The sequence below is a fragment of the Lycorma delicatula genome, chromosome 1 (genome assembly GCF_047948215.1).
Source record: "Lycorma delicatula isolate Av1 chromosome 1, ASM4794821v1, whole genome shotgun sequence".
NCBI lineage: Eukaryota > Metazoa > Arthropoda > Insecta > Hemiptera > Fulgoridae > Lycorma > Lycorma delicatula.
This window is the reverse complement of record NC_134455.1, coordinates 127,930,471-127,950,371: the sequence shown is the minus strand read 5'-3', so window position 1 is coordinate 127,950,371 and position 19,901 is coordinate 127,930,471. Positions and strand designations below refer to the sequence as shown.

The 19,901-nt window shown below is 30.5% G+C and overlaps 1 protein-coding gene across 6 annotated transcripts in view; it reads left to right on the top strand.

The window, feature by feature from the left end:
- The window catches only part of Snx27 (sorting nexin 27), a 93,331-nt gene that overhangs the window by 42,646 nt on the left and 30,784 nt on the right, over positions 1–19,901 (top strand). For 4 of the 6 annotated variants that reach the window (XR_012755773.1, XR_012755774.1, XR_012755776.1 and 1 more), the window contains exons 9-10: positions 7,512–7,640; positions 18,697–18,862. Coding sequence is in view for 2 of the 6 variants with exons in the window: in XM_075360773.1 (XP_075216888.1) it covers positions 7,512–7,640; positions 18,697–18,768 (201 nt within the window). In the remaining 4 variants the exon portion in view is untranslated. Of the gene's footprint in view, positions 1–7,511; positions 7,641–18,104; positions 18,189–18,696; positions 18,934–19,901 lie in introns of those variants that run through there. The other 2 variants (XM_075360773.1, XM_075360798.1) reach the window with 2 other exon arrangements.

Genomic DNA, 19,901 nt, shown 5'->3' with positions numbered 1-19,901 from the left:
AAGATCGTTTAGACCCTTTAATTCAGTCTTAGTAGGATAATTATGTCTAGCTGCCTTGAATAATTTTTTCGCTAGATTGGTTTTAATTGACATTCTATGTATAGAATGTGTTAACTGTGTTCTATGTATAGAAGAAAAAAGTATTAAAATAATGTATTGCGTTGTCATTACAGATACTTAAAGTGCTCATTATTTTAACTATGAAACTTTTCATTTAATTCATCAGTATCCATGGATGTATCAAAATGATTGCCTTTCTTTTAAATTTAAAATCTTTATGAATAAGATGAGAAACTTTACACAATTTGGATCTTTACTTTTTTATGTATGAGTTCACTATTGGGATATTTTCTTTTATTTTATTTATCATGTATTTTACCTTTTTATATTGAGTACGGGTAGCATAATATTTATATTCAGAATCAGGGTCATGTTTATAGAAAATTAGAAGACAGTTATCTCTTTCATCGCATGCTGAAAGTGTAGACAAATATGGTGTCGACATAGTTTTAAGTTTCTTTATTTTATTGTTTTGCAATACATGATTTAGATTTTGATGGACAAGATGATTTTTTTCTTTTACAACTCGCTCATTTTCATTTCGTAATCTTTCAGTGATACTTTCAAGCTCTCGTATTTTCAATTGCAGTTGAGCATTATCGTTTTGATATGACTTAAAGACTGATGAAATAATCTTCTATTATATTGTTTATAACTTCTATATAATACTTATATAGAATATAGTATAGAAGATATACTTATTATATCTTCTATTATAACATTTATCGTAAAACTCTTTGGATAATCATGAAACAATATTAAGTAATAATTTTTTATAAACATATGTACCAGTAATAATTTTAGTTGTTTCATCATCATTATTACTACCTTTAATTGTATAAGCGATTCCTCGAATCTAAGGTATCGCTTTATTATCATATAATTTAATTAATTCTTCTGAATCTTTATTATGAAACCAATTATCAGATCGTTTCCCACCATCATGACATAATTTTGTTGCATTAAAAAAACCCATATTTGTATCAATAATTGGCTTAAAGTCACCAAAGATACCATATGAATAGTTGTCTTTGATCTGTTCATAACACATATCTATTAAACTCATTTGTATCTGTATAAATAAAACAATAATTTTTATCAGCAATAAAATGTTGATTTTAAATATTGTTACATTTATATATAGAATCATAAAAATGTCTAATATATTCTGTAAATTGAATAGTTTAAATCATAGTAATAATATTGAAAATATTAGTGAAATGAAAAGGTGAATCAACCATATAAAGTTGAAAAAATGGAATTTAAAAACACCAAAAATGGTGATTCAATTATTGCATCAGTTGAAGGTTTCGGAAAAATATTTTTACCGCAAAGATTTGAATGAAATTAATAATTCTAAAGAAGTTAATATAACATATAAGGGGTTAAAAAAAATTGAAGAATGGTCATAGTTATCGTGATGTAGAGTTTAAATGTGATATTGATGTTACATATTAAGTCATATACACTTTAGATGTATAATGTATTTGTCTTTTTGTAATAAATGTAAATTTGGAACCCCAAGGCATAATTGCATCATAGTTGAAAAAAATAAAATACGATTTAATTTTAGTATTTGTAAGGAAACAAAACTAAGCTATATTAAAAAAACTAGACTAATATAAATTATTTTGGTTGCTTGAACTTTAGTGACCATATGATGCTATTAATTTTTGAAATTCTTTAACAGAATGAATTTGGAGTAATTTTTTTTTCTTTTCACCATATATTCATTGATATCTTTATGACCATATGGAAGTGTATCAATGAGGTTTTTTAACACAAATTTTTTTAGCATATGGAGAGAGAGCTTTTTTGCATTGATCAATCTAGCAAATTTATTGATTAAAACTACGTAATGATTTTGATGTGGAATATGAAACATTTCTATGAAACAATTTTTATATAGATTGTGATCTAACATGATCAAACTATGATCTTTATCAAATATACAAGAACTGTTTTTAATTCCTTTTGCTGTCTTTTTTTGTTGTAAACGATATTCCCTGGTTCCCGAAAGTAAAGAATACATTTTCGCTCTTAATCCAACAAATTCATAGATAGGTCTACCCTTCATTTCATCTTTTAAACAGCCTGTATCATATTTATTCGATGCGTAAACATTTTGTTTATTTTCATTCGAATATTTCCTTCTACTGAAATGATCTAAATGTTCATCTTTGGGTATAATTGAGTATAATAATGAATCTGTCTGTTATTAGAAGTTCTATATTTTCATGACCATAACTAGGTAAAAAATGATTGTAATGATAATCATACATGATTAATTTTGCCAAATCTATTACTGTAAAACCCACATATATGGGCTTATTTAAGTATATTTTTCTTCAATATTGATATTCCAACTAAATCCTTTCCATAAATATAGTAATGTTTAACTCTTGGACTAGTGTATTATTTTTTAATCTTGGATTTGTCATTGATTAAACGCATATTGATTCGCTTTCTTACATTTTCAATAGTTTTTCTGTATACACTGACAATTAATGTCTTATAGACTTTTTTCAATCTCATCTTTTGTTTTACACCATGCATGAAAAACTTCTCAATATAATCTTTCAACCATGGAAATTGATAAAAACTAACGGTCCCATGTATTTTCAATAACACCATACCCTGTTGAAGATACAGTTTTAAAATTCTGTAATGTAGAATGTATTTATGCTTATCTTCCAAAGTACACAATAATTTTTTACATGCTACTCATTTTTCATCAGAAAGAGACAGAGAAATCATACTATTGGGAATAAATTTCTTCTCTGGTGCGAGTGGTTAATCTTTATGTAATTCGTGTAAGTGTTTAGAATATGCTAAATTGACTTCTAAAATATAACCAATTTCTGCATCATCTTTCACATTGTTTAGATGGTTTATGAACAAATATTCAATTTCTTTTCATCACATCATCTGAATCTGTCTACAGGCATCATACCAGGCATCATGTTCCATCATACATTTCCGATAAAGACATCTAACATCATAATATTTAATTAATTTTATTGGTTTATTTTTATCCAAACTTTCCTAGTAAATGGGATCGTTTGCCACAGCATAACAGTTGGGAATCATTGATTCACCACCGCGATTGCCTTTTGCAAAAAACAAATACATATTGGGATCTGTAATGAGTTCTAATTGCACTTTCATAGCCTTGAGGGCTGCAAACCACGATAAATGTGGAGCAAATATAAAATGATTGTTTATTTCAATCATTTTATTACGAAAACTCTCAAATTCATCAGCCAAGAGCATGACATCGAATTTTGTATAGAAATCATGGTATTCACCAAGCATCTTAATTTTAAATCGATTCCAAATGTTTTGCGTGTGCATATAATCCGATTAGGAGATGTGTTGGCGCTTTAAATCATTATAAAACGCTTTGATGAGTGTAGTCATGTTTCATCGTAAACAGATGCTGATTTAATATGTGCATATGGATAAAGACCTTTTCGTTGATTTAACAAGTTCATCACATCTTTATCTCTATTTTTTTCATCACGATTATTTAGTATATCATTTTGAAACTGAGAGTATGTTGCTTTAAACAATGACGTCTTTATTTCTTTAAATGTCAGTTTACAACTAGCATTAAATAGACTGTGCACCAGTTCATCAAGGCTATAAGACAGAAATTGATATGAATCTATAAATCAATGTATTTTATTTTTGAGTGTTTTATATATATATATATATATAAGCTTTTCACTATTTTTTGCTAAACAAGAAATTTCAAATTTATCTTTCAACGCATTCATTGGCAATATGATGTCATGTGAATTGTAACTGCGTAAACTACGAAATACTAGTGGAATAAATGTTATGAGTTTACAATTTAAATTGTAATTTTCATGTGCGGGACCAATGAATCTACCACCAGTATGAGAATGATGTCTTACACAATTCTCATCACTGTAAAACTCATCACCATGTATAACACATTTAGTGTCTTTTTTAAATCTTTCTTGATCTTCTGCAGTCATAGTAAACCCTTTTCTAGTTGTTAATTCCTTTTCGAAATATTTGTGTTTTTCACATAAATTAATGAGAAACTTTTCAACTATCTTATCATTTGTTCTAGCTCTGAATAATTTTGACTCTGCAACACAACAGTTTTCATCTATTATAACATAACAATATCCAGACGGTTTATGAATGTCTTTTTTGTTATATTACTGGTGGCAGGTTCAGGATTCACTATATGATTTGGAATGATAAACAATTCGAAATGTGCGTATATAACAAATGGTGCGTGTAAGGTTGAAGAATAATCTCTATATGATACAATATTACCATGTCTACGTTTCTCCCCCTTTTTTCCACGCAAGTCTTTTTTCCACGTCCATTACACTATTAGACCAAGATTTAAAAAAATACAAACAATAGGGACTGTATTCTCATTTTTTATGTCTTTTGTTATTCATACCACCCATCAGCCATGATTAACCAGATATCAGTTTTTTGTATTTATAACAATTTAATATGTAGCATATATATATATATATATATATATAGCGATTTAATATAACATCAGTTAATAATAACAACCAAACAACGATTCTTAGATTATTATTAACACGTTTTATATATATACATTATTAGACGTAAATGTTCATCAACATCGTGTTCAATATTGTAGCACAGCATATTTACACCAATATCTCTGGGTTTTGAGCTTCAGATTTATCAATGTCTTTTACACAAACAGGATAGTCCATTCCTTCCATGTTTAAATGATTTTAAAATTTTTTACAGAACAAAACTCAATAATTACGTCCACTTTGAGGAAATGGATGGTGTAAAATACACCACAGAAACATTTTTTATCATATTTTTTTATATTTATTACAGCATTTTCTTTCTCAAGGCTTTTTGATAATGGCAAATATGAATTGTTACCACCGAAAAGTGGATCAAATTCTGATATTGAAAGATTCAATCTTAATATTTTATTCATAACTCAACTGCTGATCATTTGAATAAACCTTTCAAAAGATTCATTAATTTTTTCATAAGCTTCTAAATACTGTTCATTCAAATTGGTTTGATTTTCTCAAACATTAAGCGCATAGCGACTGCTACTATGTAAATTAACTTCATAGAATTGGCAATGGTTATCTACACATTTCTTCATCTCATCAACAACCACAATATAATATTTTACATTATTTCCTCAATACTTACTGCTTGAGATATTATAGCAATAGCTTCACTTTTATAGACATTAAAAATTCATAAATATCTATATGATTTTTATCGCTAACATTCCATGATTGTTTTAATAAAGAACCACCTAATGCTTGTTTTTTATTTGGAATTTCAACATACAACAACAAATCAGATACAGAAATGTCTTTTTAGTTTGTGTTTTAATTCAAAACACTGTTCAGTTCAACTGACAAAAGCGGTATCAATAAGAAAGGTATCGGAAAAGGTATCAGATACCGCTTTATATAAAGCGGTATCAAAAAAAGGTTATCAAGAAAAAGTATTAAAGCATTAAAGTTATCAAGTTAGTATTATCAAGAAAAGTATTTTTTCCAGCTTGTAATCTTTAAAAATTTCTCTTTGAGAAGTCTTGAAAATAATTGTTTTTATATATTCACCGTTTAATTTAATATTAATTTCATTGAGAGAGTACTTCTTATATAAACATTCAACATCAGTTTGTATGTTATCTAAAAATGAAATTAAATCATATTCATTAGATAGATTTTTAAACACTATATCAGGACTTGAAAGGTTAGAATCATTTGATAATTTAACTCGTTTGAATTTCATTTTTTTTTCCTCTGATTAATAATGTTTATTTTTATAAAATAGTTATGATTGTACTGCTGTTACACTGTATATACGAGGTCTGTTCAAAAAATACATGGACTAATGTCATAAAACATAATGTACTTTATTTAGAAGTTACTTGTCTGGCTCCCCTTCAAAGTACTTTCCTCCCCGATGCACACACATATCCCAGTGGTGTTTCCACTTTTGGAAACAGTCCTGGAACATTTCTTTGTGATGCTCTTCAGTTCCTTCGTTGCATTTCCCTCAATCGTGGGAATCATCTCAAATCTTCTTCCTTTCAAAGATCCCCAGGTTTGTTTCCCAAACTCAAATTTTGAGTTTGGGAAACAAGAATCACAAGGAGCGAGGTCAGGTGAGTAGGGTGGGTGGGAAAGAACAGTGATCGAGTGTTTGGCCAAAAACTCATGAGTTCTGAGGGCTGAATGGGCTGGAGCATTATCATGATGAAAAAACCAGTAACCACTCTTCCACATTTCTGGCCTTTTCTGCCAGATAGTGTCCCGCAGATGTTTAAGAACTACAATGAACTTCTCTGATGGTCAGATGTCGATTTGTTCAAACCAGGGTGTTGATTTTGTCTACATGCGAGTTGTCAGTTGATGTGGAAGGATGTCCAGGACACTCATCGTCTTCAATCGACTGACGACCATCTTTAAAACGTCCATGCCACTTAAAACACATCGCATGCTTTATAGCAACGTCACCATAAGCCGTCTTGAGCATACCAAAAGTTTCACTAGCAGATTTTCCGAGTTTAACACAAAATTTCACAGCAACTCTTTGCTTGTTCTAGTCATTCTAAAATCCGCTAAATGAAAAACACACTTCACAAATAACCGTGTAGCTAAGCAACCAATAATGATATTTGCAATCAAAAAACTGCGTTGTAATCAGGTGATCTGTATGAACATAGCAACGGCAAGCGGATTTGACTGGAACCAACTGGACCTGCGCAGTTCAAAGTCTATGTATTTTTTGAACAGACCGTGTGGGTGTGTGTGTGTGTGTGTGTGTGTGTGTGTGTGTGTGTGCGTGCGTGCTGATAAATTAAAAGCATCATCAAAGTATTGTCTTACTATATATTTTGTAATAAATGCACTCTTTCAGTGTGAAAATTTAACTACAAAACTCATTCATGATTGGAGGAGCTGTGGGATTCCACATGACCTCACCAATCTGTCTAGAGGGGGGTCACTTTGATACCACCAACATATATAATATGAAAGTTTTTAATCATTTTTATTTATTTAAGTTCAGTCACTTTGATACCACCAACATGTATAATATGAAAGTTTTTAATCATTTTTATTTATTTAAGTTCAGTCACTTTGATACCACCAACATGTATAATATGAAAGTTTTTAATCATTTTTATTTATTTAAGTTCCTTTATTGTGTTACAATTCATCGGTGAATGTGCTAAGTTTCTCTTAAGTTACCTTATTTGATAATTCCTGTTTTAATTCATAAAGTTATAATTAGTTCTTTTGTTGTGCGAGTATAACATTTTATTTTGAGAAGATAGCAATGTATACACTAAACTAAATTCATATTTTATTTTATTTTTTACTTCTTGTGATCATGATATCAATTGATTTAATTGTCCTTTTTTGTTATTGTTACAGGCACAGGTAGTAGAATTTGCCTGGACATCAGTCACACAATGGGAGATAGATGAGGATAGTATGGCATTCTGTTTCCAGTATAGACGGGCTAATAAAAATCCAAGATGGGTGAAAATTTTTACCCCTTATGTAAGCATAAAATCTGTGGTTGTATGTCTTAGCATTAAAAGATAAAATGTTAGATGTTGTTAAATTTTTTATTTAATTTAATACATATAAAATATTAAAAATCTAATGCCATTTTTAATGTTAGTGTTTATATCTTTTATGATTGATAATTTTCTTGTGTTAATCACCAGTAAGGGTAAATAAAGAATCTGAAATACGTTTGCCCCTCCGACACCTTAAACAGGAAGTTCGATTTTTAACAACCTTTTACAGAAACAATTTAACAATGACAAAGGATACTAATTAATTATTAATATGAAGTCATCTTTTTTTTTAAATTTAAATTGCCCAGCAATTTTCACCAAATACTGGGAAATAATAAAGAAGTTTTGGACTGGGTATTTTTATTTCTCTGAAGTATTAGTGTTTTACATACTTTTTAAGTGTTTTTAAAATTTTCTTTTTTGTACTGTAATTGTAAATTTTTGTATTTAACATTTTATTTATTTTTTATTTTATCTGTTTTTAGTATTTTAGTTTGTTTTAATTTTTACTTTAAGTTTCTGTTTTATTTTAATTTTGTTGTTGTCTTATTAGATTTTATATTTTATTTTTGTATTTCATATTTTTGTTTTCCAGGCGATGATAACATGAAAATGTTTTTCGCCCAGAAAAAAAAATCTTTTGTTAAGAGGATCTTTACTATCTTATAGCAATTGTACTATATGAAATTACTTGTATATTAAGGATTTCATCAAATGAATAAAATTATATTTTAAGAGAGATATGCTTACACTGTCTTAGACAGGAGACGAACCATCACACAAGCTAGATACATAACCTATCAAATCTCTTCACATAATTTTATGAAACTCATCATTAATTACAAATCTGAAATAAATATTTCTTATTTTGGGATTGTTTCGTGGGTCTAGTTTTTTCAAAATTGAGTAATGTGTGAAAATTATTTACTATTAGCTACATCCTGGTATCTCTGGTGATCTCACTATTATTTGATTAATACTTATCTATTGAGAAGGAATTTTTATATTCATAGCTAACTCATTCATAGTTTGCTTATTCTGCAGTATAATTTTTTAGCAGCTTTGATAGAATTACTTATTTTATTTCTGAGAGGATGGAATTGATTCCTTAAAATTAAATTAAATTATTTTTTTATTCACATAATTCATTTTATAATTAATCGGACCAAGTCAGTGATCATTCATTGTTTAACTTTTATAGGATTACTGGATTCATTACTGCCATTATTAATTATATCCTGAAATTAGTTAGCAGTTCTATTGCCATTCCACAAGTTGTCACTGATTTTCATTGCCAGTCTATAATATTGGAAAATACATTTTTTTAATGATTAATAAAAAAATGTTTAAGTAAGAGATAATGATAAAATGAGTGATAATGTTTAAATTAATGTCTGTCGCTACACTATAATGATGATATCTATATAATTATAGCCGTCACATTAAGAATAATCAAATGCATGATACGGTCAAAATAAGTTGCACATTCTGCTGCTATATGCTAAATTGGTTAACACATGATGTGTAAACCCTAATTCAAAGAAGAGATAAATATATTCATTAGTATTGATATTACTGAGTATTAGTATTGAAGTTAAAACTTGTATTTTAAGTATAAAGAATAAACATTAAGTGGGTAAATTCCTTCCAGCATTTTAAAAGAAGTCATAGATGCTACTATGATAACAGTTTTCATAATGGTTTTTAGAAGACCTTCCTTCTAGCTTTCCTTAAAAAAAATCAAAATTATAATGATAGAAAAAAAATACATGAATCTCTAAAAACTTGAAAATCTAGTTCTACACTCAGAAATCTCTGTGAAATATCTAAATACATGTTCCTGCAGGCAGGAAAAGTCAGTAAATAAGTAGGAATATTTATTAAAAAAAATCAGGAAGTCAGGAAAAATTGCAATAAATTTCAGAGAATTGCATTTTCAGAGGTGGCTTTTCTATTAACAAACCTCTCTTATGGAAAATTTGCACAAAGAGACAATAATCTATCAATGAAAAGTGTTTATGCAATTGTAGATGCTGGGGGCAGGGAGAATGTTTTCATTAGAAAAAAAATGTTCTCTGCAGTTGGAAGCTCTTTGAATTTGAAGAATGTCTTTGTAGAAAAAAGAAAAAAACTTCTCTCAAGAAGAACAGAATCTGGCTCTGAAAAGGAAAATGCAAACAGAAATTAAAAAAAAGTAGGAGGAAGAAAGGAAAAGGTTGAGAGCTACAATCTTGGCAGAAGAAGAACAGATAGCCGCCAAAATTAATAATAAAAAGAAGGCTTGGGTTTGGCAGCTATGGGTCGGTGGAGGCTGCAAAAAATAAAATGTGTGTATTCATATTTTGCAGAGTAAACAGACGTAGCATAACTTTATGAGAGTCAGGAAATTTTTACTAAATTGATCAGAAAAAGTTAGGAAAAACGAATCTTAAAATTCGGTGGGAACCCTGTAATATAATCTGTCTGAACACTTCTAGAATTATTTTAAAAATTACAAATGAATTTATGCTAAGTTAGTTATTTGTAATGCCAAAAAATTATGTTAAGATAATTTAACATCTAATTCAAGAAATAAATTTAAAATTGTATACATTTGAAAATGAAACATGTCAGATAACTTTACCAAAAATACAAAAGGACAAGTTTTGTTATCTCATCCCTTATTCAGGTAGCAGGGGAATTAATAATTTCTTTTTTTAGTATTTCGAACAACATTAATATTTATCCATTTCAGAGCTAATTATCTTGAATGGTTTTGTTGATAAGTCAGTATTTTTATTTCCTGTTGATACTCAGGAAGTTAAAACTTGTATCTTAAATAATATAAAGAATAAACATTTAATGGGTAAATTCCTACCAGTATTTTAAAAGAAGTCGTAGATGCTACTATTAACCTTCTTAATTAATGAGTGTTTCAACAACATAATATTTCCCAGCTGCTGTAAGAGTTTCATTGTTATCCCCCTTCTTAAGAATAAGAAAGGTTTGCCTCTTAATTTTCTAAGAATTTAAAAAAATACGCTTTAACATTTCTAGAAAAACAACATGTTTAATTAACTTTCAGCATAGTTCTAGGAAAAACTGTATACTTATCTACTTGACACAGACATTTACCAGTTCTTGGAAAATATTTTAAATTCCATATATATAACAAAAAAAATTCAATTTTCAATTTTTTGCCATCTCTGATGAAATACTCCATTTAAATCCACATTTTTTACTTCTGATAAAACTTATTAACAGTGGTATCAGAAGAGCTGCTTAGAATTAGTTTGTTATTACGCCTTATCAACCATAAACAGGTACTTAAAACATCATCTTTTGATAAAAATATAGTGTAAAATTTAGTGTAAATGTCCTCAGTCCTTTACTTTTCTTATTTTTTATTAATGATATGCCTCTGAATCTTGAATCATTGTTGTTACACTCTTTAGGACACTACTGCATCTATGTCTTTCAAAACAAAATAAATAAAATTCTATGATAATATTGCTGTATGTGTTATACTTCTCAGGCAGACGTAATGTTGCTGATGAATGGGTAGAATTTCCATTAATAATAATGACAGCATCACTTTTGCTCATATAGCAATGTTTTTTGATGTTGTATTAGATGTTAGGTGACATTTTTTGTTGAAATGATTGAATTGGTTTTTTTGCAACAAAATAAACCATATTTTTTTGCTTAATAAAATGTGAAGCTTGTCATCATTATTAAATGTTTATTATGCTTACATATATTAACATTTAAAGAATAATGTCATTGTAGGGGTTCCCTAAAAGTCAGATGACATAAAAATGGGCTGTCAAATCATTGATTGGCGTCTTATAAGTACGAATTGTGTTGACCAATATTTAGTTATAAAACATGTTAACTTGTCCTTGTGTTTATATTTATGAATTGCATTCTTTGATAAAAAGAATAATCACTTGATTCTTTTCTTAAAAAATAACATTATTTTCCTCTACCAAATCAGACAACTTAACTATTTTCATATAACTCAACACAATAATTTGGTTTACGAGAAGAGGTCTTATTATGCTTCCATTGCCATTTTTGATTTATTACCAAACCATATGAAAGATATTTTTGCATCAATTTATTTAAAATATAATTAAAAAGATTTTCTTTTACAGAAAAAGTATTACCTTAGATGAATATTTAAATAACACTAATTTAAATGTTTTAAACAATTTTTGAATTTTCTGCATTCTGTTGGTATGTGTAAATATGCGCAGAAAAATAATTTTCAATAATTACTTCTGAATTTTGGATTATTTTGTAGTTATTTTTTTATATCCAATTACCCAAAACATCTATGCATTAATGTATTTATTTACCTTACCATTATTTCATTTATTTATATTTTAAATTACATCTACTTTTTATTTTATAGTTTTCATTTTCATATTTATTATTAGTTATATATTGACATTTGTATAATGTGGAAAGGATTAATTTAATTTGGATGCATTGCTTAACTGTTGCTAAATGCTTTGCTAATGGATCGTTCCAAAGGTTAGCATTTCTGGTCTTGTAAAATATTTTTTTCTTTGTTGCAAGTAGAATATATTTATTTAAAACATGTCAAAGCTTTGGTACGTTGTATGTACGTGGTTGAATTGCTGGTTAAGGTTCAAAGTTGAAGTCTTTTTTTTTTTTTTCTTTGGAGGGTGAAAATGGTTTTGCGTTTCGTCTGGAACAAACTTAGAACAAAAAAAATAAAACGACCAAAACTAAATTATTAAAAAAAAAATAACTAATATTGTTAAACTATTGCTAAAAACTAATTTAAAGCTAATATCACAGCCCAGATCTTAAAAATACAAAATTTTATTTAAAAAGAAATACAAACATAAATAGAATTTATTGAAGTCCAAGAGGGAGTGTAAAGGGCTCCTTCTCAGATAAAAAAAAATTAAGAACTAAAATTTTTCTATAATAATAATATACAATTAAAACTAAAATAATAAAAATTAGCTCTAGAATAAAATATAAAATACAAATACAAGAATTGAATTAAAAATTGATGATCATCTGTGTTACATGGCAATTATTAAATTTTTTTATGAAACATATTGATAATCTATAGGAATACCTGGTCTAAAACCTTCTTATTGCCTAGGATGCAGCAAATATTTCTCTCTTCATTTAAATTTATGATGTAAGGCTGCATAACATGCTATTCACAAGGATATGGTGCCCTGACAAGCAGCAGTCACATCATACACATAGTGATGTGTTTCTATTGACATCAGACACTTATGAGTAGCTTGGATATTGTCCAAACTGCAATCAGCAAAGGACCACTTCTTCTCTGTGATTTTTTTTCTACATGAGTCACATGGCAGTGTAGTAGTCTTGATGTTATCTACTGTTGAGTGTATTATCTACTGTAGCAGTCCAGTCACCTTGCCACTTTGCTTGAAGAGAGTGTTTTACACAATTAGTAAAATCGGCTGTAGTAACAAGTGGTGAAAGACAGTTGACTGCATATGTCTTTGACAGCGGAATCCACAACTTCATTACCTGTAATTCCCACGTGGCTAGGGATCCAGCAGAAACTCACTTGTGTTTTGCGTTGGTTCAACTTGGTGATTGCATTATAGATTTCAATGATGATAGGATGTCTAGAATACAAACTATTTCAAACCTTGGCGTGCACTATGCAAGTCGCTACAAATAAGAATGACAGTATTTTGGGTTAGTATATTCAAAGCCTTATTGATTGCATACAGTTCAGCAGCAAAGACACTTGTAATACTAGGTAAACTGAATATATAGTTTCTTTTATTAACAAAAAAACAACAAATTTATATTCAATGGTATCATTCTGTTTTAACCCATCTGTTTACAGTAGTAGGTCTGGGCTTGTCGTAAAACATTTGCAGAAAAACAATAGGAATAGTAGTACATTTTTTATTATATATGAAAGGTGAAAATTAAAAGTTTATGGGGTCTAGTCTCCACAGAGGATATGAACACCCTAGGTTGGGAAAATAGAATATGTGTTAAAATTTAAAAGGTTGAGTAGATGCCAGGTATGAACACCCATTGATGCCGAGTAATGTGGATGATCTTTGTATCCTGTAATTGAAGGTTCACGAGGACTGCTTTAAAAACTGGGTGATGTAGTTGTACTTTAAGATGAGCAGAGTATGATGCTAGAAGCTGGTTCAGTCTATCTCAAAGTGATGCAACTGCAATCAACAAGTATGTTTGCGACAGGACTTGATCTAAAGGCACCTGTAGCAAGGTGGAGGAAAGTGTGATGTACTGCATCCAGCATTTTAAGCGTGGTATGACTTGCTGAAAAATAGGTGATGCAATCATAATCAAGAATGGGACTTAACTAAGGAATGTTAAAAATGCAACATAAATGATCGATCCCCAATCATGATTGGCCCCCCAAATTTGTATTGCTAAGGACTTGCAGCATATCTAGAATTTTGAAACATTTCATTTTTAATTGTTTTGTTCGTTTGACCAATGGAAGATGGCTATCAAAAACCAACCTAAAAACTTAACATCAGGAGAAATAGTAATTGGCTCTCTATTGAGAAATTGTGGAATAAATGGGTCTTTCAGGCAACAAAAGACTACAGATTTTGTTAGGTGAGAAGGTAAAGCCGGTACCTTGGACCAAGCTTCAAGGTGCAGAATAATATTCTGTAGTAGTCTCTTAGCTGTGACTTTTGAATGGCACGTGATATATACATAGCAAAATCATCAACAGATAAACAACATGAGACAGGTAGCTGCATACATTTAGTGATACTGTTGATGACTACAGAAACAAGGTGTCACTTAATACACTTCCTTTAGGCATTCTGTTCTCCAAGGTGTTTCTCCTCGACACAGAATCTCCAACACATAAAGATCAATTATTTAAGAAACTGTTAATAAAGGCAAGCATGTTGCCAATAACTCCCCATTCATTAAAGGTGTTTAGAATACCACATTGCCAGGCTGTTGTATGCCTTCTTGATGTCAAAGAAGATAGTGATGAGGCACTGATGAGTAGACAAGTGTATTGAATAGCTGTTTCTAATGACGCTAGAGGGTCAGTGGAAGATCGTCCTTGGTGGAAACCACACTGTTCTGGAGATAAAAGGGTTTGTTTCTATGTAACATACTATGGGTATGTAACACACAAAGGGTAAATACTATGTAAGCCTGTGGTTCACCATTCTCTCCATCACTTTACATAAAATGCTTGTCAAGAAGATAGGGCAGTAGCCTGATGAGCATGCTTTGTCTTTACCAGGTTTAGGTACTAGTATGACAATGACTTTCAACAAGATGGTTGGAAAGACTTGTGCAGAGAACAACTCATTATAAATACACAATAGGTGTTGTAGAGCCTAATTGGGAAAGTGTTAGAGCATACTGAGAGAAATGTTGTCAGGTCCAGAGGAGATGTCACGTGAATTTTTTAGTGCACTCATTTTATGTAAAGGGAGCATTAATTTGCAGACTGAATCACCAACAGTAAGCGGTAGAATTTCCATCTGCATCTTATATCTCTGATATTCGTTAGTATATGATGAAGTGTGGGACACTGAATGAAAACAATTTACCAAGTTTTCCATGAATAACTGAGATTAAATTGTGTTTATGATCTGCAAATTGAACGAAGCTTCTACACAGTAGACGTGAGAGTAGTGTATGAGATTGTGTTTATGTACTTTGTCCATGACTTTCTCTTAGCATCTAAGAATACCTGATGATATACTGCTCTAGCCTTACAGTACAAATTCAGATGTTCATTTGTAGGTCTATGGATAAAATTACACAGTGCCTGCCTAATTGCTTTTTGGCAGTCAGTTCCATCAAGGAACAGAGGGACGCATAGGGTTTCCAGATGTTTGTAGAATGTACGAGGTGTGGCTATTAACTAGACTAATGCTGCTTCTGAAGAATTGTGCATGCGCCAAATTAATATGACTGACAGCTGTGTAGCGTGAAGCCTTCCCTTTCGATTGTTGCTACTCCAGTTTCTATAGACATATTAGTCTGTTGTGGCTGTCATTTGGATAACATCTGTTTTTTGCTTTGCTTAAAAAATGATGAGTAATTTTATTAGAGCAAAGAATTTTTGTGAAATTTCATTTGCAACTTGGAAAAAGTGCTACTGAAACTTATCTTTTATTGAAAAAAAAAGTATATGACAATGAATGTTTATCATGCACGCGGGTTTTTGAGTGGTTTAAGCATTTCCAAGACGGCTGAGAAGATGTTGAAGTTGATGTTCGTCTGGGTCGCCCTTCCACGTCAAAAACGGATAAAAATATTGAAAAAATTGGTAATCTGATCTGATCAGACTTTCAGTTAACTATTCGTGTGATTGCTGAAACTGTAGGAATTGACAAAGAATGCATAAGGCAAATTTTACATAACAATTTTAACATGCAAAAAGTGTGCGTGAAAATGGTGCCTAAATGGTTCTCGCAATCAAACAAAATGAGGCTTGTGAAAATATTTGTTCTGACACTTTGAATGCCATTGAAAATGACCCAAACCTCTTGGTAAGAGTGATAACATATGATGTATTTTGGATTTACACTTAAGATCCAGAAACTAAGCGTCAATCCATGTTCAAGAAGGCCACAACTTCACAGAGAGCTAAAAAAGCTTGAATGAGCAAATCAAAATTCAAAGTGTTGATTGTTTTTTCGATATTCGTGGGATTATGTACCGTCATTGGGTTCCTGAAGGTCAAACTATTAATCAACATTACTACCTTGAGGTCCTTGTTCAACTCCGTGAAAAAATAAGAAAAAAAAATGACCTGAATTGTAGAAGAACAAGTCATGGGTTCTTCATCTGGACAACACACTGGCTCACACTGCATTATCTGCCAATACTTTTCTAGTCATGTATAACTTCCCAGTGTTAGACCATCTGCCTTATTTGCCTTACCTGGCACCATGTGACTTTTATTTGTTCCCTAAGGTCAAACCTACTTTAAAAGGAGCAAGATTTTGGACTGGAAGCTGTGAAAGAAAAAGCACCACGCATCATGAAAGAGCTCACAGAGACTTCCAGCACTGTTTCGAACAATGGAAAATTTGCATGGAGCGTTGTAAAGATAGAGAGGGGTGTATATTAAAGGGGAAACTAACTAAATATGTATAAATTTAAAGTAAAATATTTTACAACATTAGTCTCATTATTTAATAGCCACACCTTGTATTTTAGTATTATCGACTACCAGTGAGATAAAAGAGGTAAGTAGGTCCAGGGCATCGGCACCATCATCATACTGTGATGTGAAGGCCCTTTGGCAACTGTTCCAATCTGCTCTTTCAACAATCCATCTCTATGGTCTTGTGTTCATCATGTGGTCAACACCAAAATCAATAATAATTGGCCTATGGTCACTGCCATAGAAGTCATCACAAACAGACCAATTAAGACGAGGGAGTAAAACCCTGTATAAGGAGAGGTCAATGTTGGACAATGCACCAAACATTGAGAACATAAACGTGCATGATTCATCATTCAGTAGACAGAGGTCCAAGTCTTGTCTCACTCTGTTTGTTATATTTCCTCTGGGGGAACAGACTGATGAGCCCCATGAAATGTGGTGGGTATTAATGTCTCCTTCTATTAATGACAGGGATGAAATTTGCGTGAAGAGATTTGTTATATATAGAGAATTGAACTCATTGAGTTCAATGAGAGATACAAATTACAGATAATTAATTTTAAGGGGAATAGGTTTTTATAATAACAGCAGGGATGAGGGTAGCTAGTGGTATCCTCGTAGCCAACATATTGTCCTGCATGAAGATAGCAACCCCACCACTTTCTACTGTTTATGAGACAGTTGTATCTGTTAGAGAAATAGCCTCTGAGTGTGACTGCATCTTGCTGCAAGATGTGCGTTCACATTATTATAGGTTCTTGTGTGTGTATCAATATTCTAACATCTCTATATGGTGTACTTTAATAATATATGGTGATTATATGTATAATCACCACATATTATTAAATTGTAATTGTAAATTGTACCATATATTATTAATTGTAGGTGATTTGGTTTATTTTTTTAGAATTTTTGTTTTTATAAAATCTGATGCCCTCAGGTCAGGTGATTCCTCAACCATATTTTCAAGTATGCAAGGTGATGAAGGTTGAGTCTTTGAAAAATGGGGCATCTGAAATTTTTGTGTGGTACTACACTTAATGTTTATACCACCCATATTGGTGAAATGTAAGAGTGATTTACTCTGTTCATCACTAAACATTTTGATCAGTATCTATCCATCTCTTAATTTCCTGATGTTCTTTGAGGAACCACTTGAACCCTTTTCTACTTTGTTAATCAAGAAAGGCGAGACCTTATGAACTACCTTCCTGATTATTTCGGAGAACTTATCTAATATTTTTATATTGTAGATGGAATGCATACAATTTAAGCTATTATCTTCTACAGGACTGTTATCCTTGGCAGACAACGCTGAGCCGCTGAGCAAGGCCTTTTCACTGGACTAATATTGGTTGATTTATTTATCAGATGGACCTTCACCCTCATAGGGATTATTTGAGGACTAGAAATTTTGGTCCCATGAGTACTGGGGAAATACAGGAATACCTCTACAGAGCCCATGTGTACAGAGGCTAGAGCTAAATACAACTGGTTCATCCAGGTGCCCAGAGGACATAAGGTAAACACACACTTGCCCTTAAGTCACCTTTTATGATCAGCAGTAGTCACTGTGCGCCTAGATTCTTCTCACCGCTCATGTGAGTGGACCCACAAACCCATAGGGAGGGAGGGTGAAGTCTCTTTTGAGACTTTATTTTCCTTCCACTAAAATATTAACTATTCTATTTTTGATACTATCTGTGAAATTATTTTTAATTTTTAGTCATTTGCTGTATTATTTTTTAAAATAATTTTTGCTTCGGTAATTGAATTATTTCTTGAATTTTGTTTTACGCGTAACATTTGAATACATGTTTTTGAATTAGAATTTTTTTTATTTTTCCCCAATTAGTTATGTTTTGTTGTGTTTGTTTTTCAGTATGTATACATGTTGGAATGTTTTGAAAGAATATCTGAGGAAAGGAAGTGTTATAATATCAATAATGAATGACCTTCTTCATATAACAGTTTGAAGCAGCAAGAACAACCACAGCAGCAGCAATAGTAGGCAGTCAAAAACTACCTATAAATTAAAATGTGTTATGGTAATTTTGATTCGATAATGTATTAAAATCTCTATCATATGAATTTAAATATAAGTGATAATATTAGGCTATATTTTAGTATTACTAATTTTATCTCATCCCACTTTCATTGCACATCAATCTCCAAACCACCATCTGTCATAATTTATTTCTTTTATGTTATTTTGTTAGAATAGGGATTTATTTTGTAGGAATTTTATGTTGGACAGTATTAAATTTTTGTTTGTTTGTTGAAAATTCAGCAAAAACTTTTGTCATATATATATGTATGTAACCCTTATTAGTTATTTAGTTAGTATTGAGATTTATTCCTTTATTGTAATAGCACAGTTCATCATAGCAAAAGTACAATAATGAATTAATTTGTTATTATTAATTACATTTATCATTTTCTTTTGCTAAACTCAATGTAATATTGATGAAATAATACATTTTTAGAATTTTGTGTTTTGTGTATGTGCGCATGTGTGCAAATATATATATATATATATATGTGTGTGTGTGTGTTTTTTTTTTTTCACTTACATGTACTTAAAAGAAGTAGAAAGCCTAGATTTATTCAGTGAGTACATCAGTCATTAGTTATGCTTATTGTGCATCCCTGAAGAAAAAATCCTTGGATGTTAATAAATGTAATAATTGTGTAGTAATAAAATAAAATATACAAAATACACATAAATGTGGTAATTATATTTATTGATGCCAAGGAAATGGAGTTTGTAGAGAACACAAAGCAGTGGACTTACGTGATATTAACCGCTACATTCTTTTTTATTGAAACAATCCCTTTTGAGATATGAGCATTAGGGGTTATTTGAATTGAGGTATCTCAAGATTTTTTATACATCATGAAATATTAACTATAAACATAAGTATTGAACGTGTCATCATCTATGGAATATATATAAACATTATGACTATTAAATACTACTGATCATATTCCATAGTGAACATGATCAGTATTTTAATGAATAAAATAGAACAGCTTCACGATAATACTTGCAAAGTAGTAGTATGGTCCAAAGTTCTTGCATTTTTA